At 36.0% G+C, this 21777-nt stretch overlaps 1 protein-coding gene across 4 annotated transcripts in view; it reads right to left on the bottom strand.

Annotated features, from left to right (window-relative positions):
• Window positions 1-21777, bottom strand: part of RAPGEF6 (Rap guanine nucleotide exchange factor 6) — a 186401-nt gene that overhangs the window by 108001 nt on the left and 56623 nt on the right. For all 4 annotated transcript variants that reach the window (XM_081136609.1, XM_081136612.1, XM_081136611.1 and 1 more), the window contains exons 5-6: window positions 20973-21042; window positions 3149-3292 (exon numbers count right to left, since the gene is read on the bottom strand). In XM_081136609.1, coding sequence (XP_080992735.1) covers window positions 3149-3292; window positions 20973-21042 — 214 coding nt within the window. The remainder of the gene's footprint in view (window positions 1-3148; window positions 3293-20972; window positions 21043-21777) is intronic.

The raw sequence follows: 21777 nt of genomic DNA, 5'->3' as shown, positions 1-21777 counted from the left end.
TGACCTCTTTTCCCTTAGATTGTTAAATATATTACAACAGTCAATACAACAATAGCCGTCCAGTGTGAATGCCCTGTTTTGAACCATAAATATATAGGTCATATAACAGAGTTTCATTTTCTTGGTCACACTGCATAATAAGGTTGCATCTGATTGGTTAATTCTTAGTACCAGAAACCCTTATATACAAATTTAGGCACCTGATTTTTTTAAAAAGTCACTTTGGAGCAAAAAGGGTAGGTAGTTACTATTATTATTATTTTTGTAAATCAATCAAAATTGTACCTTTTTTTGTCAGAGGGACTAAAAATATATTTCTTTGGTGTGCTGCAGAATTTTAATAATTAGTTTATGTGTGCCATGAGATGAAAAAGGTTGAAAATCATTGTACTACACTGTTTCTACCTGGCTTAATTACCCATCCTAGTCACTGAGTATTGTTTCCAATAACCTTTTTTGCTATTTCTAAATATTAAATACACACTTCTCAAAGATCAAAGCTCTGAAATCACTGAGAAATTTGGAGACATTTAAATTTATTGCAAGCTCTGATAGCAATACCCAAAGAAGTTTCAAAAATGTTATTACTGCAATAGAAGTGTGCCTTTTAACATTAAAAAAACCTTTCTCATTAAAATTAGTGTTCATCTTTATGCAAAGCAATGTATGACAAAACTATGAAAATATTTTATAAGAATAAACCATCTTTTTCGTTGTTCTAAGAATTCAGTTAGAAAATACGTGAAAAATTCTTAATATTTACAAAACCTTTGATGTACAGGTTACGTACTAATAATTATGATAAAGAAAACAGCAGTAACAAAAGCTTCTGTACATCTTTAAGAATTTTGACCTTTAATACTCTAGTAAAAAGTTGATGGTTTGCAAATAAAAGAAACTGTCAAATTTCCACTGTTGTCTGAAAGAATAATGACTCCTGATCTTTCTCTCTGAATCGCTCACAGGACAAAAGAAATAAAAAGGTCCATAACTAGCCATAAAATCAATTTTCTACTGGATACTTAATTATCAAATGTTTAATACTAATTAAGATTTTTTGCTACACAGCATCTTTATTCAGACCAACTACCAGTATAAAAAGGAATTGGCCAGATGCATAGATTTTACATAACTGGTGAAATGAATTATAAGTAAATGAAAACCCCTTAATACTGCATTTTCTAAGTTGCCTGAAATATATTGTTTAGAAAAAAATAAAAAAACTATTACTTCAAGAAATACCACATAAGTAACATGACCAAAAATACTTCTCTAACTCAGTTTCCTGGTTAATAAATCAGTTTTTATCTAAATTTGAATTAACTTAGTTCTCCAATTCCATGATCTGCCAAATTCCTACCAGCATATCCCCAAGAGGACAACTTACAGGTAACAAAATACTTGGGAAGAAAACACACTAAAGTTGAGACTAGAATAAGCAAGTAATCAGAACACACAAAAACTATACACTCTAACTCATATAAAAAAAAAACAAACTAACAAAGTAAAGAAAGACTCATGGATAAAAAGAACAAACTGACATCTGTCAGAGGGGAGGGGGTTGGGTGAGAAGGGTGAAGGGATTAAATAAAGAAAAAAAATAAAGACTAATGGACATAGACAACAGAATGATGACTGCCAGAGGGAAGGGGGCCAGGTAAGGTAAAAGAAAGTAAAGGGGGAATAAATGGTGATGGAAGGAGACTTGACTTGGGTGATAAATATACAGATGATGTACTGTAGAACTGTACACCTGAAACCTGTATAATTTTATTAACAAATGTCACCACAATAAATTCAATTTAAAAACCCCCCACTACTAATTAGCAATTACTTTAATTTAGTAATTCTAGTCCTTAAAATTTTTTCTAAAGAAACCAAGATATGGGCATATATAACCACAAAGATTAACACCTTATTTTTTTAAAAATAAAGAAAAACTAGAGAAATTTAATAACCTAATATTGAAAACTGAATACATAAATTATGGCAATTATTATAATGGAGTACCATGACATTATTAAGACAATGGTTACATAAATGGGTTGTGAGACTAATCAAGTTTTAATTTAAACACATTTAAAATAGACCCACATTACTTTTGTAGTAAGGCAAAATATGTTAGCTTAAATTAATTAGTGATGCAGAAACTTATTATAAAAAATAAATTATTAAATAAGAACAGGAAATGAACTTGGTATGGGGTATGGATGCAGTAAAAAATTTTACTGTTTATTGTCAAAAACAGAATGTACTGAATCAGTGAAATTAGGCAAATGTGACTAAATCCTTAGAGCTACCTTAAATTTAACACTTATTCCAGTAAAAATAACTCCCTCTATAAATAATCCTCCTTGTTCCTAACATTAAATAAGTAAATTTCTGTTTCTGACAACCACAAAAACTAAACATACGCTCAGGAATTTTGCTGTGATCAATCTCTAGACTGCCTTTATATTTTGGGGGATCTTGACTCCTTTGAAAACTGATAAAATACACCTGGATTTATTCTTTGTTAGATTATCCTTCTTGATTCAACTACTTTTCCATCTAAACTGAAGTTATCTACAGTTACAAAACTGAAGACTTCTGAAGAAACAGTTTATGTTCCTTCTGGTGTTATACAAGTTAATTATTTCATCTACTTTTTCAATATTTACATGTGAAATATACCTTTAACACTGCATGTGTTTCTGTAATAACACACATTATGCATATCTGTCCCACACCTCAAGGGCAGAACTGACATATTTTTATTTCTTTTGTATCCCTTACAGCATTATCAGGAAAAAAAACTCCCAATGAGGCTATCACCTGAGTTTTCAGGACTCTAATCTATATTCCATTCAGGCAATAAAAAGACAAGAAAATCCACAGATATGTCTAAAAATATATGGTAAGTTTTTTTTTTTTACATTACTTAAATGGAAAATAAAAACTAAAGCAAAAACAAAACTCTCACTGGTGAGAGTATTTCTACCCAACTCAACCGAGCAGAAGTATTTTTTAAAATTACGTAATATATTTTACCGGCCCCAAACTTTTAAATGTAGAGCCCAAAGTGTTGATATTATCAAAATATATGTAAATTAAAGATACTGTATATGAAAATAAGGAAGACCCACAAAATGTTCCTAAATATACTCACAGAAAGATAGCTGTTAATGTCCACATCCTCAGTAATAGTTTGGCGCTCTCCTTTATAGTTAATTTTCCGAAACCTTCGTCGAGACTGTCTAGCAGGAATTTCTCTTTGGAGAATATTATCTTCATTATCTTTGGAATTCTCTACCTGAAACACATGTTCATATTCCTGATTAAATATCCAATTTTTCCATATCACTGACAGTCTATGGAGTCTTAACAAGCTCATTAGGAGGCTTCATTGACTTCTTGCAAGAAACTGCCTCAAGAAAACAGTCTTTATACTGATCACGAGTTCAAAAAGATTAAAGGTGACATCACTGTAAAGATCTGGAGACCACAGTTTCCTTCCAGGAAATAGTCTCTCTTGCTCACATAAACATATATCCTCTAAGTAAAGTCACTTACCAGAAACGAAGGCTGTTACCTACACCTACACATTCAATAATTATAACTTCTTTGCTAGTCTAATTACAAGCTGCCTGATTATATACATATTTTATTCAGCAAACGAAGGATTTCATTTCAGTGACTTTATAAACATCGCTCCCTTAGTCTTTAGTGTCCACCTTAATGTATGACAATAGCCAAGAGTGAGGCTATCATCTAAGGAAGAAGGAAAAACTATTATTTATTGAAGGCTTAAAATGGGCCAGTGTGAACATACATTATACTATTTAGTTCACCTAACAGCTCTGTAAGCAGGTACTGCTCTAGTTTATACATGAACAAAGTAAAATCCAAAGAGATTAGTGACTTTCCAGTTTCAGAACAATGATTCTTATTAAAGGTGAGTTGGAATACAGGCCTGTCTCTAAAACTTACGCTACTGACATAAGACCACATTGCCTGTCTAATCACAGACTAAGCCATCATTTTAAAAACTTACTTTTACAAAGTATATGTCCTAAAATATACCTTATAATTAATTACCTTCACATCTGATAATTATTTCAGTTTCCCCCCCCCAATTACTTTTCCCACTAATGTCGTATCTTTTGGTAATATAAAGAATGTCCCAGTCACCCAAGTATGAAATTTCATCAACATTTCTAACTCCTGCCTGTCTTCCAAATCTTATCTTCAATCATTTCTTGGAACTTGTCAATTCTTTTTATAAATCACTCTCACAATGTCCTTTCTTTTATTCCTACTACTTTGGTAGGCAGTTAGACAGCCATGAGCAGAGTAAGGATGATGGGCCAGGTACAGAAGGTCACCAGGATGGAAAATCCCAGGTGCTTAGCAACCGGCAAAATTCCGAAAACAAGGACTTTGCCCCCAGGGTAACCTTTCCTCTCCTAGCATATTGCTGGTCAGGCAGTTTAGACCCCCTGACCTTTCATCCCCAGGGATGTCGCCAGTCATGTGGAAGACACTCTTAGAGGAGGAACAAGGGGCTGAGGAGTGGCCTCATGTGACTCCCATGTAGGCCCTTGCACGACCACTTCCTGAAACATTGATCTCTAGGGATAACATCTAGGCCTCAGTTGTGTTTCAGCTCCAGGCTCAGAGAAGCAGCAAAACCAGACAAGCCATGCCACGGCTGACGTGAGGACCAATTGCACTGACTAATGACCCCTGCCCTGGCACTCACCAATCAGTAGAGACCACGACCCTGAAAGGACATACCTGAAAAACTTATGACTATTTTATTAAGATCTTCCCCTGGGACCTCTCTAGGATGGAGGAACCAGCATGCTTTCCCTTTCAGGATCAGGGTGTGCCTTTCTAATCTCCTCCTCTTCCCCCCCCCCCGGGCAAGGTCTCCTAAGCTCCAAGGGCCTTTCTTTTGTCTCTGTAACTTGTTTCCTGGCCCATTTCTTCTGCAGTTCACTAATTCTATCTCTGTGACTTTCTAAATAAATGTTTTCCCATAGTTTGAGTCTTGACTCTGAATTCTTTCTTAGCCAGAACTCAAGTACTGAGGTTGCTGAACCCAGGTCTGGTCTGACTCCACCCGTCTAATACCTGGTGCTTTTCTTACCGCCAACATTACTACTACTACTACTTATTCAAGTCTTAATCACTTTAGTCTTGAAATACATTAATAGATGATCCTGCTGCTTCAGACTTGTTCCTAATTCCATCTGGCACAGTCATATAAATCACCTAGATAAATCATTATTACATCACGTCTCCTATTCAAAACATTAAAATGGACCTCTAATGGTCACCAAATAAAATTTAAAGATAACACTAGATAGTCAAAGTCACATATACTCTACCCCCAAAATCTTTTTACCACTTTATTTTATATATGTAAACCTGGAAAAACCCCTCTCTTTGCTCCTCCCCACCAAAAACAACAAAAACCCCCTCACATCAAAGCTCTATTGTTATGTGCAAAATTTCCTGATAATTTCTCAGAAAGAATTGGTGACAAAGCTGCTCTGTTTTAGGTGTGAGAGTTCAAGAGTAAGCAGCCAAGTCAATGTGACTATTCATGGGTCCTTAACTTATATTCTGCTAAGTAACTTACTTCCTCAACTGGTATTGTTCGACCCATTCTATCTTCACCTGCTGAAATACTACCAATCATTTAACCCTTTGCGGTTGTATTAAATTTGGACATGGGTGTCGTACTGGTCGGAATTAATTTCCATTGAAAGAGCAGTGATACATAACATGCAAGATTATGAAGGATAAACAAGAGAAATTATGAACTGATACATGAATGAACAGAGTTAAGATTCGTACGGTTCCTTGCTATGGTGGCTGAGAGCAGACATATGACCGGAACGGTAAAAAAGCTTTGGTGGCTGAGAGTAGACAAACGACCACAAAGGGTTAAGACACCTCATCCATAACCACCAGATATTCTTCTCTTCCAACTGTGACTGGTTTCTTGTGTGCACAAAACTTAGACACTCATAAACAAAACATGCTCCCTATAGCCTTCAGACCTTTGCACATGTTGCTGTTACTTCTATTTAAAAGCCTATTCCTCCTCGGCCAAAATCTTGGCATCCTATACATACTTCATGACCCAGTTCAAACAACCCTTCCTCTGTCCCAGGAAGGTACTACTTCTACAGTACTAAGCCTAATGACCATAATTATTAGATAAGCCTACCTCACAAGCTAACAAGTTCCCTAAGACAGAACTGCACTATTGTACATATGTTTGTTCACTTAACATTCAAAAGGTGTGCCATAATAGGTATTATATTAAATTCTATTAAATCATCTCTCCCCAAATACGTCAGGTACTTAGAAATATGTTAAGGTATTCAAGAAATAATACAGACAGGCAGAATAAGTTACCAAACATTACTCTTCTGAAAGGTAAAAATCCAAAAGAGAAAGGGACTTGGTTTCCAGCTCAACTACTACAAAGTTTTGTGTAGTTAGCAAATACATTATTCCTCCTTCTAATTCAATTTCCTTCTCTAAAAATTGATGGGGCAACAGTATTTCCTGAACACTACAGTAGGCCATGTACCAGAAACTGTAAGTTGTATCATTTAAACCTCACAATGACCCTAGTACAAGCTAGTTTTAAAAGATGTTATAAAGTCTCACAAAACTTAATTCACACAAGTAGGTAAGGTCTCAAAATCAAAGTATGACAAAAAGTTCACCTCCTTCATATTGCCCTATCCCAAAGGATGAACTAGATTATCTATCTTAGGTGATAGTCTAATATCGTATGATTCTAAAATCTTTAATATCTAACATTTACTGAGTAAATGCAGATATTTAAAGAATAAAGGCTTTTTGCCTGCCTGGGCATGGCTCAGCAGTTGAGCATCGACCTAGGATCCAGGAGACTGCAGTTTGATTCCCGGTCAGGGCACATGTCTGGGATGCAGACTTGATCCCCAGTCAAGGGCGTGCAGGAGGCAGCAGATCAATGATCGTTGATGTTTCTCTCTCTCTCTCCCTTCCTCTCTCTGAAATCAATAAAGATATATTTAAAAAAACAACAACAACAGAATAAAGGCTTTTAAAAATAAATATAGTAAACTAAATTTAGGAAAGGAGTTTCCAAGCCTCAATTTTGGGAGAGGTATCAAATGAAAAGTTGAATAACGTAAAAGGTTTAACTGCCCTTAACAAAGCTCTCTCTGGATCCGAGTAAAATGTGTCCTGGCTGGTGTGGCTCAATAGTTAGTGTGTCAGCTCGAGCACGGAAGGGTCCACGATTCAAAACCCGGTCAAGGGCATGTGCCTGGGTTGCAGGTTTGATCCCCGCCCTGATTGGGGAGCATGCAGGAGGTAACCAACTGATGTGTCTCACGTCCATGCTCCCTTCTCTCCCTCCCTCTCCCTCACACTCCCTTCCCTTCCTTCTACTCTAAAACAATCAAAATGTAAGACTTTTAAAAAATAAAACTTTGCAAATGCATACTGAATTGGCACAAAGTAAAAAACCCAAAGACCAAGAATGTAGTGAAACCAAGAATATCAGGAGGTAGGCTACCAACAAAGCCTCTAATCTACCATACCAGATGATTTCTCAACTCTAGAGACTAGACCTCCACTTTGAGAGTTGTAGGGAGCAAAAGAGAAAGGAAATAAAATAGAAAATCCACCAAAGATGGGAATCCAATAGGAGATTTATTCAAAAAACATATCCCAAATAGCAACACCCTTATTATAAAGGCTGAGCACTTTTTTTGTGTGTCAAGCCCACCCTGCAGGGTATAAGACGAGAACTTGCTTGGCACTGAGAGAAGAAGGGGGAAAAGAACCAAACAAAAAACATTTCCTCTAAGAATTCAAAACATAAGCCATCCCTCATGCAGGTCTGTTGTTTGAATTCACACCACTTTAAGCACACAAGTAAATTTAAAGTAGATCAGGACTGACAATATACATATGCAATTGGCAACAAAACTAAAACCTCTTTGCAAGAGGTTTGCAACTGTAACCCAAACCTCAAAAAATTCCCACACCTACAGTTTAAGATATATAAACTCATGTACAAACATAACCCCCGCCCCCCCCAAATCCTAACTGTAGCAAACCAATCACGGGAGCAAACAAGACATGATGAGCAATAATAGAAAAAGGAGAGCAGAATCATACTTGCAAGCAATTCAATATATTGGAAGTATCAGAAAACATAAAGCTATAACTTGAAAAACATTTTCAAACGAAAGGAAACTTGAAAATTAGCCAGAGATTATAAATAGCAACCAAGCAGGTGAAGATTGACCAGGACACACACAAAAAAAATTCTTCTCCAAGTGCCCTCCCTCCCCATTGCCAGGCTAGCAAGCAGTGAGTAACAAGAGGGACAAGAATACCCTGTCTGAAACAAGAAAACACAGTATGTAGCACGAAGTCAGAAAGAGATTAAAGTAAGAAAGAAATCGTAAGAGATACAGAGGTTGGACTGAAAAGATTAAACATGTATCTAAACAAATTTCAAGGTGATAACAGAAAGAGGAATGAGACATATCCAAATAAAAAAATGACTTTTTCTATTAAAAAAAAAAAAAAGCCCAAAGCATCCCAACAAATCCAAAGCAGGATAATTAGAAACTACAACTATAAATTCCCACAATAAAGACTTTTAATGAGGCCAGAGAGAAAATATAGATCAGCTGTAAAGGAAAGGCAATTAGATTAATCACATGCCTCAAAAAACAATGGATGCCAGTAAATAGAACGTATTGAATATGCTGGGGAAAAAAGATTCTCCTCCTAAAATTGCATTCATGGCAAAACCAGTTTCAAGAAAGATGCAAAATAAAGCGATCTTCAGACCAAAAAAAAAATTTTTTAAATTTAAAAATACACCCAGCTGAGGTTTAAAGGGGATACTTCAGATGGAACACATGTGCACATAAGTAAGGTCTCAGATGCAACAAATATTTAACACCAAAAAAATGCTAAATACATTAAATATTTGCATAAATATCTTATACAAATAATGACTGCATAAAACAATACAATAAGGTATAATTTATGGAAACAATAAGTAGAACTAAAATAATGGACAACTGCAACTATATTTGGATACAGTCATCAGCATTAAACATTTATAAGTTTGCTACTTTTATTTTTTGTCTTTACTGATTTCAGGGAGAGGAAGGGAGAGGGAGAGAGAGAGATAGAAACATTAATGATGAGTCATTGACTGGCTGCCTCCTGCACGCCCCCTATTGGGGATTGAGAGCGCAACCCGGGCATGTGCCCTGACTGGGAATTGAACCTCAATCTCCTGGATCATAGGATGATGCTCAACCGCTTAGCCACTTAGTGAACCACTAAGTTCACTACTTATTAACGTTCGTTACTTTTAAGTAGACATATAAAAATATCTAGAATTAGCATTAAAAGAATAGACCAAACACATATCTAAGGGGAAAGGGTACTTACTATAAAACAAAAACAAGCACATAATGTGGTAAAGTTAATCCAGCCCGCCAGCAATCACAATGAAGGTAAATGGAAGTTAATCCAGCTTAAAAAACAAAACATTAATCACAAAACCAATCTTACACCAAATGCAGAAAAAAGGTAACAGTCCCCAACTACTGAGGCTCACAGCATCCTGATACAAAAATACGACAAGAGAAGTAGAAATTAAAATCACAGGCTAACATCTCAATAAGAAATAACGAATGCAAGAATCCTAGACTGGACTATCAAATTGCGCCCAGAATTGCAGGGGGGGGGGAGAATAGCTCAAGTCAAGCTTGTTCTGGGAATGCAAGGGTAGTTTAACATTAGAAAATCTATTAATGAAAATTATATTAAGAGCTTGGCTGGGCATGGCTCACCAGTTGAGCATCGACCTGGGATCCAGGAGATCACGGTTGGATTCCCAATTGGGACACATGTCTGGCTTGCAGACTCGATCCCCAGTCAGGAGGCAGCTGATCAATGATGACTCTCTCATCACTGATGTTTCAACTCTCTCTCCGCCTCTCCCTTCCTCTCTCCGAAATCAATAAAAATATATTTGAAAAAAAAAAAAGAGAAAAAAAATTGTATTAAAAGATTAAAGGAGAAAAGGGGCAGAGGTCAATGTAACAAATGCAGAAAAAAGTTTTTGATAGATTTTTAGCAGTATTTTTTGATACTCAAGATATCCCTTTCAAATTACTATGAACTTTTGACAGAATCCTAATAGTTTTTGGCATTCCTTTCCTTTCTGATACAAGAAATCCCAAATAATTACCTACTCCACATGTGATGTAAGCCATTATTTCATAAAGGACTGTATCCGTTTAGTGGAGGAATGGTATTTACTCACCATAATCTGGGTTCTTTAACCACTAGGAAGTTACAACTACTGTACTTGGTTGGCACCTCTTCCAAGCTTTTGCAATGAAAAGCCCAAGGGACATATTTTTCATAAAGTGAAGCAACTTGGAAAATATTTTTAAGAAAAAAAAGTCGTACGCTATACTGACATCTATTCAAATTTTGGGCTAGAATTTTTACTTAATATCTTTGATTTTGTATAACTCTTTTATGTTTGAAAAAAATTTGACTTCTAATGACAATAACATATTTTCCCTATAATAGGTAGATGAAACCCATTCACATTTACTGGTATGACTAATATTTATTGCAATTTTGTATTAACATTTTATAATTATGTGTATTTAGCTATATTTCTCTTTGAAATGTGTATTCTGTATTTTTAAATAAAAAGCTTTTTTTTAGTACTTAGAAAGACCTATATATTTTTTTGTACTTCCACCTTTGCAAATGTCCTTTGTCTCTTTCTTTTCTCATGCAATTAAAAAAATTTTTTTTGACTGATTGATTTTAGAGAGAAAGAGGATGAGAGGGGGGAATGGAGGGAGAGAGGAAGGGAGAGAGAAAGATATCCATTTGTTGTTCCACTTACTTATGCATTCACTGGTTGAAGTTTGTATGTGCCCTTGATCAGAGATCAAACCCACAACCTTGGCGTATCAGGATGACGTGCTAAACAACTGGCTACCCAGCCAGGGCTTGCAATCTTATTTTTGAGATATAATTTGAACACCATAAAATTCACCCTTTTAAAGCGTACAATTCAGTGGTTTTTAAAATATATTCACAAAGTTGTACAACTGGTACCATTACCTAGTTCCAGAACATTTTCATCATCCCCCACAAAAAACGCCATACCCATTAGCATCTACTTTTTGTCTCTGTGGATTTCCCTATTCCGGATATTTTATATAAATGGGATCATCCCATATGTGGCTTTTTGTGTCCGGCTTCTTTTATTTAGCATAATGTTTTCAAAGTCATCCATGTTGTAGTATATACCAGTACTTTTTATTGCAAAATAATTTTCCATCATATGAACATATAACATTTTGTTCATACAGTACATTTATCAAGTTGATGGACATTGGTTTGTTTCCACCTTTTAGCTATAATGAATACTGTTATGAACAATAGCAAACAAGATTTTAAATGGACATGCTTTCAATTCTCTTGGGTATATACTAACGAGTAAAACTGATGGGTCACAAGACAACTCTAGTTTTACTGTCTGAGGAACTATCAAACTTTTTTCCAAAGTAGTTGCCACATGCAATGTATGAGGGCTTTAATTTATGCCAGTGATTTTCAACCTTTTTCATATCATGGCACACATAAATTACTAAAATTTTGTGGCACACCAAAAAATATATACTTTTTGCTGATCAGACAAAAAAAAAACCCCACAGGTATAATTTTATTGATTTACATAATAATAATAATGATTACCTACCATTTTTGCTCCAAAGTGACTTTTTAAACACATCAGGTGCCTATACTTGTATATAAGGATTTCTGGTACCAAGAATTAACCAATCAGACACAACCTTATTATGCAATGTGACCAGTAAGAAGCAACTCTATTATATGACCTATATATTTATGGTTCAAGACAAGGAACTTATACCAGATGGTTATTGTTGTGTTGGCTGTTGTAATTTTTTTTATTTGACAATCTAAGGGAAAAGAGGTCAGTGCACCCAACTAAAGTCAGGTACTGCATGTTTTAACAATTCTTATGGCACACCTGTTAAAAGTCATTGCTCTATTCCGTTGCCAATACTTGTTATTGTCTGCTTGTTTTCTTATTATCCTTTTACTATATTGGGAAAACACTCTTCCTTGGACCTCTCGTGCTTCTACACATTTTACAGTGTTTGCCAAAAATACTAAGTCCTAATGGCTCATTCACTTAGCTATTTCCCAGAGTTGTGTGGTAGCAAGCAACCCTGAAGGACAAGATAATGTTTCTTGCTGGAATAAGAGCAGGCTTGCTTACTATAAAACCAGTATGTTACCTGAGCTCAGCGCTTCTTAGCTGCAATGCAAACCTACTATGTGTTTGGCATCCACCTGGGCCAGCTAGCATTGCCTCCATGGGACTTGGGGAACACGGAGAACCTACAGAAATATGCTAATCATTATTCTGTTTGTTATACCATGAGTCATAAAGTTTTTTGTTTCTGGCCCAAGTGTCTTGTATCAGCATCCATGAAATAATAATCAGCTTGTAAATACAGTAAAATCAAAATCCCACACCTGATATTATCTAAGTTAGCAACTTTTACTGGTGTTTTAACCCTCTTACCTATTGTTTATGCAATACACATATAACAATCAATAAACATTCTTTCCTATATCACTCTTCCTTTTCCTCTCTTTTTTAGTTGTCTTACTTCTACTTTATCACAGTACGTAACATATGTACAATAGTCTTTCCCTCACATCCCGATCCTATTTTTAGTCTTAGCAGGTTTATGTATTTTAAATGTTCATCAGCACTTCTTTTGCTGAGGTTTTCCCACTTATATCTCAGTTGGATAAAACATCCTCTAGTAGATTCCTTAAAAATAGCTCATGGGTGCATTAGTCCCTAAATTCTTATATGCTGAAAGCTGTTTCTCCATAACCTACATATCTGAAACGCTGTGGCTGAATACAAAATCCTAGGGTCACACTTTCCTTAGTTTGTTTTTTAAATGCTGCTCCACTGTTGCCTAGCTTTGGTTGCCTCAGTGGATCTTAAAATGTCTCAACTAGTGTAATTCTTTGTCTTTGGAAGTTATATAATGTTTTTCACTAAAAGCAATGAGGATTTTTATCTTTGAAATCTAAGAGTTTGAATTTCCACTATTTTCTCTAATACTTGTTTTTCCTCCAGTTTTGCAATATAACTGACAGTTGTATTTCTGTGCAAGTTTAAGATGTATGATGTGATTTGATACATTTATACGTGCAAAATGATTTCCACCATATCCTTAGCTAACACCTCAATCACATCACAATAATTACCCATTTCATTTCTGTGGTGAGAATGGTTAAGAGCTCTCTCAGCAGCTTTCGAGAGTATAATTCAGTATATCTGACATTTTTTACTTCATTCTTCGTATCGTTTTTATTCACTTGGTTCTTTTCCTGCCTTTTTTCAATGTTCCTTAAATTTTCATTTGAGTCTCCCTGCAGTACCTTCTAATTTATTTGTTTCCAAGACAATTTTTTCTTTGTATTCCATTTCTTTATTGGGTTCATACTCTTTTTACTCCATTTTCTTTTCTTGGTTTTTAAATTTCTGATTCTACATGGTTTTTTAATATCCACAAATGAATACATGTAACTATCTAGAGTGTCATCACACTTTTCATCTTTGTGGTTGTTTTTCTGGGGATGGGGAGGAATTTCCCAGTTATGTAATAAATCTCATTCTCCTACATTTTTGTAACAGCTATATATAGATTTAATCTTCCCTTTTTACCTTTCTGTGGTACTAGGATGTTTTTACAAGATTCCTAGTTTAATAGGTACCCTCCTTTGTCAAATATTTTGAAGTCCAGATATGTTAGGATACTTTTTTCACTTTGTTTTGCTAGTGGGAGAGGTTGTTAAGACCTTGATTTTGTAGGAACCTAAAACTTCCCCATGTACTTTTCTTTTTCAGCACTTCAATGCCAAAGGAAACTTCTTTTTATCTCGTCCTAAGCCTGAGTCTACCCACTTAGAATAATTCTGCAAATTACTCATAATTCAAAATAACTTCCCTACACAGGCACACAGGCACACATGCGCACACACATTTAATTTTAAACTTAGTGAGGTAGTCAATCTTTCTGGCAATGCAGGTCAACTTGAGATTCATTTGCTAGCTTCCACCTTCTGTGTTTTCTGCAGATGTGCTTGGTCAGCCTTTGCTCACCACAAAGCCTTGCTGAGAGTTAGGAGCAAAGATGGGAGTGTGAGAGATCACATGCTGGGAACCGGTGGTTTCTCTTATATTTACAAATTATTTCCAAGTTTGGGCATTCTCTGTCTTCAATTTATGCTGTGAGCATGGTTTGTGTGTAGATTAGTTTTACCTTTCTTGTAGAGTTCTGCGTTGTTTTTGAAGGAAATATTGAGAGACAGGTAGTTAAGTTGTTACCATTGTCTCTGGCTCCCCAGAAAAGTGAGATTTAAAAGTTAAATTAAAAAAAATGAACTAATAAACTTCTGTAGAGCAATGCCAGTTAAAAGATCAATGATATTGTGATGGGGAAGGTCTTTCTAATAAGCATGACTCCAAACCAAAACGTAAAAAAAAAAAGATCAAAATAAATAAATACATGACAAAAATTCATTTTAGATAAAGTTATCAAATGATAAATTTACAGCCTCTTATAAATAAAAAGGCTCATTAACTTACTAATGTAAAGCTCCCACAAACAAATAAGAAATAATCCAAGTAGAAAAATGGACAAGAGATGTAAGTAATAAGAAAAACAAGTCCCCCATTAAGCATATGAGAACATGCATGTTAAAAGGTTTCCATATAATGTGTTAGATTAAGATGACTAGTATTTCAGATAATCAGGAAGGTGTTCATAATAGGTATTCTCAATTACCTACGGAGTTACTCAAATTTGTACAAATATATACATAATAAATCATTTGACAGAACTTATCAAAATAGTAAACAAGTACTTATAAACATATAGACACTTGGACCAAGCATTTTTATGAGTTCTAAATAATTTTATCTAAAAAATACACAGACATTCCAAAGATGTGTACTGGTTCAAAATGTTCAATACATGTTTGTATTTCGAAAGATAATAGTAACTGGAAAAAAACACACCAAGATTCATCAATATGATGAAACAACAATTAAATCCTTCAGAAATCTCAAATAAAATCTTGAAATTATTTTGGATTATTTTCTCCTATAACTCATGAAGGATTTTAAACTATGCCGATTATCAATAAAATGTGGTTTCAGAATTTGAAAACTACCAACCATAAACATATACACAAGTATATATATATACTTGATATAATTTTTTGGTTTTTAAAATTTTATGTATATACATTCATATTTTTTTCCCTGAAACATCTGAGTATAAATTTAATAGAGAGTTCTTCTTGAACCCAAATATGCTAACGTATATTTCCTGAGAACAAAGACTTTGTCTTACAAAGCCACAATACAGTTACCAAAATCAGGAAATATCACCTAATAATCTTCAGTCCATATTCAAATGTGATCAACTGTACCAACAAATCTTACACCTGTGCCCTGCACTCCCTTTAATATTTAGTATAAAATCAAGCATTGTATTTAGTTATGTCTCTTTTTTCTTTTTTAATGTGGAACTCTTCCTTCCTGTTTCTTCACATTGGGATATTTTAAGAGTATAGACCAGTGGATTTGTAGAATGTCTTCAATTTGGTTTTTCGGATATTTCCTAATAATTAGATTCAAGTATGCACATCTGGCAGGAATATATCAGAGATGATATCTAGTCCTTCTCACTGAATCTTATCAGTTGTAGTATGATATCAGTTTGTATCCATATTGATGAATGATTTTTGTTACAGTGGTATTCTTTATGTTTCCCCATCAGAAATTTGGTAATTTTCCCCTTTGTAAATAGTCTGTGGGAAGATAACTCTGAGACTATGTAAGTGTTCTGTTTCTAATTAAACATTAGCTATAAGGTTTAGCATTCACTAACGATTTTCCAGCTTAATCTTTCTTCCATATTTATTAGTTGGCATTGGAATATTAGAAAAAACTTCCTTCCCCTTCCTCACTTCCTTCCCTCCTTCCCTCCCCTCCCTTCCAGTAGGACTTATAAATTCTCTTATTATACATGGGAGTACAATAAATTACGATTTTTTAATTTGGATTATCAAATTGTCCCAGACTTGGTCAATGTAAGTCCCTTCAAACTTGCTCCTCTGTCGTTGTGCCTGGTCCTTCTGATTCTTGGAACAGAATTATAGGGTGGGTGATGGAAATACTTTGTATTTTCATAGGGAGGGAGGTTATAAGGGTTTTTTAAAATATTTATTGTTGAGAGTATCCCATTTCCTCCCCCAATTGACCCCCTCCACTACACTCCCACCCCCTCCCCAGGCCTTCACCCCATTATTAACTGTGTCCATGGGTTATGCATATATGCATATAACTTCTTTGGTTAATCTCTTCCCACCCTCTACCCTCCACCCCCTTCCCTCCTTCCTCTGAAATATGATCATCTGTTGCATGTGTCAATGTCTCCGGATCTATTTAGTTTGTCAGATTCTTTTGTTCATTAGCTTCTTCTTTAAGAAGATCCTGCAACTTTTCCGGTAGTGCTGGTCTGGTGGTGATGAACTCCTTTAGCTTTTTCTTATCAGTGAAGCTCTTTATCTGAGCTTCAAGTCTAAATGATAGCTTTGCTGGGTAGAGCAATCTTGGTTGTAGTTCCACGTTTTTCATCATTTTGAATATTTCTTGCCACTCCCTTCTGGCCTGCAAGGTTTCTGTTGAGAAGTCAGCTGACAGTCGTATGGGTGCTCCCTTGTAGGTAACTAACTGCTTTTCTCTTGCTGCTTTTAAGATTCTCTCTTTGTATTTAACCTTTGGCATTTTAATTATGATGTCTTGCTGTGGGCCTCTTTGGCTTCCTCTTCTTTGGGACCCTCTGTGCTTCCTGGAGTTGTAGGTCTATTTCTTTCTCCAGGTAGGGGAAGTTTTCTGTAATTAATTTTTCAAATAGGTTTCAATTTCTTGATCTCTTTCTTCCCCTTCTGGCACCCCAATAATACAAATGTTGGGTCTCTTGAAGTTGTCCCAGAGGCTCCTTATACTATCTTCATATTTCTGGATTCTTTTTTCTTTTTGCTCTTCTGGTTGGGTGTTTTTTGTTTCCTCATGTTCCAAATTGCTGATTTGATTCCCAGCACCCTCTACTCTACTTTTGATTCCCTGTAAATTATTCTTCATTTCAGTTCGTGTAGCCTTCATTTCAAATTGGTACTTTATTATGTTATCGATTTTCTCAGTTACTTCCCTAATAGTCTGCTTAAACATTCTTACAAACAAAATTCTGAACTCTGTATCTGTTAGCTTGCTTGGATCTATTTCATTTAGTTCCTCTTCTAGAGATTTCTTCTGTTCTTTCCTTTGTGACATGTTTCTTTGCCTCCGCATTTTGGCTGCTTCCAGGTGTTTGTTTCTATGTATTAGGTAGAACTGCTATGTCTCCTGGAATATGTAGAGTGGCTTTGTGTAGTAGGTGTCCTGTAGGGTCCTGTGGCTCAGCCTCCCCAGTCACCTGAGCTGGGTCTTCTAGGTGCTCCTTTATGTGGGCTGTGTGCACTGTCCTGTTGCAGTTGAGCCTTGGTCGCTGTTGATGTCCCTGGGAGGAATTGACCCCCAGGCCAATCAGCTGTGAGGACCAGCTGTAACTACAGCCAAAGAGCTGCTGTGCTGGAGACACCCCTATGGAGCAGGATTTACTTCAGTGGGGCTTTGGTGTTCACCAAGTGCACCCCTTGAGTGTGTCACTTGTGGATATAGTAGGGTTGTAATCCAGTGTGGTTGAGTCTGACCACTGGGTGCACTGTCCCTGGGGCCGCCCAGGAGGAGGTGCAGAGTCAGCCTCGGCCAGTGCCTTGTCCAGGACCACCTAGCGTGAGCTACACAGCAAACCGTAGTTGGCTGCCACTTGTGCTGGGCTTGGCATTGTCCAAGAGAGGAGAAGCTATGAAATGATGCAGGCTGCCACTAGTGCCAGGCCTGGGGCCACTTATCAAGCTGTATGGGGCACACTACTGCTTGTTTGAGAGATTTTAGGAAAGTCCTAAGCATGAGGCTCGAGAGGCCACTTGCATAGAAGAGACACTGGAAAAGGCTTGGATGAGCTTGCAGGTGGGGAGGGGCGGGGCCTCCGGGAATCACGGGGCAGGGCCAAAGGTGTGAGTCAGGTGCTGGCGATTCAAATATGCTGCCTGCCTACAAGCTTGTACAGAGAGGACTCGCCAAAGGAGCAATGGCCTCTGCCAGCTCTTCTATCTGGGAGAAAGCTGCCCCTCCAGCTCTTGCCCCGACTTCAGGCAAGTTAGTTCCTCCTCAAACGTCCCATGTTCCTTTCCAGCTGCTGCCCGGTACTGAGGCTCAGAAGGAGCGCGTCTGAGTTCACGCGCGGGCCCTTTAAGAGGAGCTGCCTGGGATTCCCTCACCCTCTGGGACCCTCAGCCACAGTCCCTGCTGATTTTCACAGCCCGAAGTTGTGGGGACTTCTCTTCCCTGCCGTGGAGCCCTGGGCTGGGGGCCTGATGTGGGGCTGGGACCCTCACTCCTCCGGGAAACCTCCACTGCCAAGATGTCCCTCCCAGGTTTACCCCCGAGGCACCGGGTGTGAGCCCGTGGCGGTGTCTGCGATTCAGCCCTGATCCGCCTGCGTCTCTGCCCCTCCTACTGGTCTCGGTGCTTCCTCAGTTCCCTGGCTGTAGGGCTTCTGTTCAGCGAGATTTCAGGAGGCTCAGAGTGATGGTGGTTCTGCATTTTAGTTGTAATTTTGATGTGGTTGTGGGAGGCAGCAGGTACAGCTGTTACCTACGGTGTCATATTGTTTCTCCAGGGGTATGTATTTTTAAAATCTCAACAAAGTGTACATTTAAAACATGTACATGTGTATGTTAATACTTAAGCTAATACTGCTTTCTAAATGGGTAAGCAATTCCTTTTTTTTTTTTAAATCCTTATCAGAGGATATTTTTTCCATTGAGAGAACGGAAGGGAGTGAGAGGGGAGAGAGTGAGAGAAACATTAATGTGAGAGAGAGACATCAATTGGTTACTGCATGCACCCCAACCAGGGCCAGGGATCGAACCTGCAACCAAGGTATGTGCCCTTGACCTAGAATGAAGCCTGAGATCCTCTGGTGCACTGGGCAACGCTCTAACCACTGAGCCATGCACTGGCCAGGGCTGGGCAAGCAATACTTAAACTACCTTATACATAAGTAAAGATACCAATGATAATGAAAAACAAGTTTCTCATGGTTAGAGAAAGGCGAAACAAATAAGCAAAAAGGAAAACCAAAATAAACTCTGGGTTTTAAACATAGATATATAGATATAAAAAATATAGACATGTGTATATATTTAAGTAGTGCAGACATACACTAAGACATATTTTCTAGCTCTCTTCCTTAAGAAGCCTATAGCAATGAAAACTGGCAGCCAGACCTCAGTTTCTAAACAGTACTATCCTCCATTAAAACCAAGCAGATCTCCTTAGAGAAAAGGCTAACTCCAAGTTTGGGGTGGGGAAAGTATGTTTTCCCTTAAATTTCAAAAGAAAACTAATAATTAAATACACTGAACTATGCTCTTAAAAATGGTTAAGATGGTAAATTTTATGTTGTGTATTTTACCACAATAAAACAATGAAAACATTGCAGTAAAAGCACTACTCCTTTCCCATAAAGTATGAGAAATACCAAATACATCAACTGACAAATAAATGAGAAAACCAGTATGCCTGAGGTAGTTTTCTTGCCATGTTCCTCAATATATTTATTTTAAAAAGGCAGTTCTGAGGCTATAAATAAATATGTCATCTATACCAACGTTTAAAGAAAATAAACAAAACAACACATAGTCCAAGCCTTGAACAAACTTGAATTCAAGCACAATTCATTGAATACTTACTATGCAGGCAGCACTATGCACAGTAAGACATAATCTTTGCCTTTTAGGAGCTTAAAATCCAGTTGTTTTTATAAAATATAGGACACTAAATTCATGATAATGTAGATGATGCAGTTTGGGAAACAGAAAACAAACTATTTTAAGATGTCAATCTGACTATAGAACCATAAAGTGGACAATTGGTTTAGTTTTTTTTAGTGCCCTGGCATTAAAATGTTTCATTAAGAATTCAACTTCACTTCTCAATAGTTTAAATCAAATCAGATGACAAGGTCCTCTTCATGAGATGCTAGCAGGACAATGAGTCCATTCAGTATAAGCTATTTTCTAGTAAGGTCATCTCAGAACAAGGTAAAAGGGAGCTAGCTGTGTTCTAAATTCTTCCAAAGCTTAAAAAAAAAAAAAAAAGGTCAGATTTTTCTCAAGTTACATCAACTACCTAGCTTTCTTAGGAAAAAGTAAAGAATTATTCCTTAAGTACACTCTTAAAGTAAAAATGTTAAGATCTAAACCATTTCTTACTTGAATTGTCTTTCTTTTTTTTTCTTCTCCCTCCTGCAAGTCGAGGGCACAGAATATAAATGTTCGAAAGATTGTTAATTACACTGAAGAGGAAATAGAAAACACTTGAAATTTCAGGGTCACTTTTCAAAGCCTTTATTTAAATTTTCTGGTAGAAGTGGTAAAAGAAGTTACCAAATTTGGAACATGTTATATATAATTGTAGCATGTTCCAAATTCTCTCAATGATAAAAAAAATTTAAGAAAATAAAAATGTATCAAACTTGGTAGATAGTTCTGACGCTACTTAATAAAATATTTAAGAAGTCATAATAATGGAACCTCCTTGAGTATTTAAAAGTCTACTACATTTAAAGTTGAAACTGAAGCACATCAAAAAACAATTCAGCATTCTTTAAAGTTCTTACCACAATCATTTCTGAAGGCTCTAATACAAGACAATCACATCCTCTTTTTCCTCCAAACTGCTTACCAAAACTATAAAAACAGAAAAATAATTTCTTTAGCAAAGGTTACAAATAAAATATATTAATATAGGAAAAAAACAAACAACCAAAAAACAAACAAAAAATCCCACAACCCTATATGTTAACCAAGAAATTCTGGTCCTATCACTTTTATTAATAAGATTTTCTTAAAAAACAAAACATATAACTGATCTAAATACAATTCTGTGTGAAAATTCTTTTAAAATTTCTGCTTTTATCTAGCCTCTGAAACTGGTTATAAAAGAACTCTAATCTCAAATTCTGAACATCTATCAATATGTGCTGAATAAAAATAAAAACACACCTAATATAGACTAGAGCCACAATTATGGAATATTTTATAAAAGTAAATTATTATAGTATTTTGGGAGTGGTATTAAACAACAGCTATCAACAACTTTAGAAATATTCACATTTGAGTATATAAAAAAATGTAGTAAGAAACAGAGATGATTCATTTAAAAATAGTGTTGAAGCCACTAGCTAGCTCTGGAAAAAACTAAAACTGGGTTTGTTTGTTTTTTAAATGTATTTTTATATCCTTCATGTGGGAGAAAAATTTCTAAGCAAATCAAAAAAGAAAGCATTTATAAAGGAACAGATTAATGTTTTCATTAAAAAAATAAATAAATTTTTTGAAAGGTAAGGAACAACAACAAAAACTCAATAATTGTAATATACAAAAGGTGAACATATGATACAGAGTGCACTTATAAAATTACAA

The sequence above is a fragment of the Miniopterus schreibersii genome (assembly GCF_964146895.1).
Source record: "Miniopterus schreibersii genome assembly, chromosome: 4".
NCBI classification, from domain to species: Eukaryota; Metazoa; Chordata; class Mammalia; order Chiroptera; family Miniopteridae; genus Miniopterus; species Miniopterus schreibersii.
This window is presented reverse-complemented; position numbering and strand designations above follow the sequence as displayed.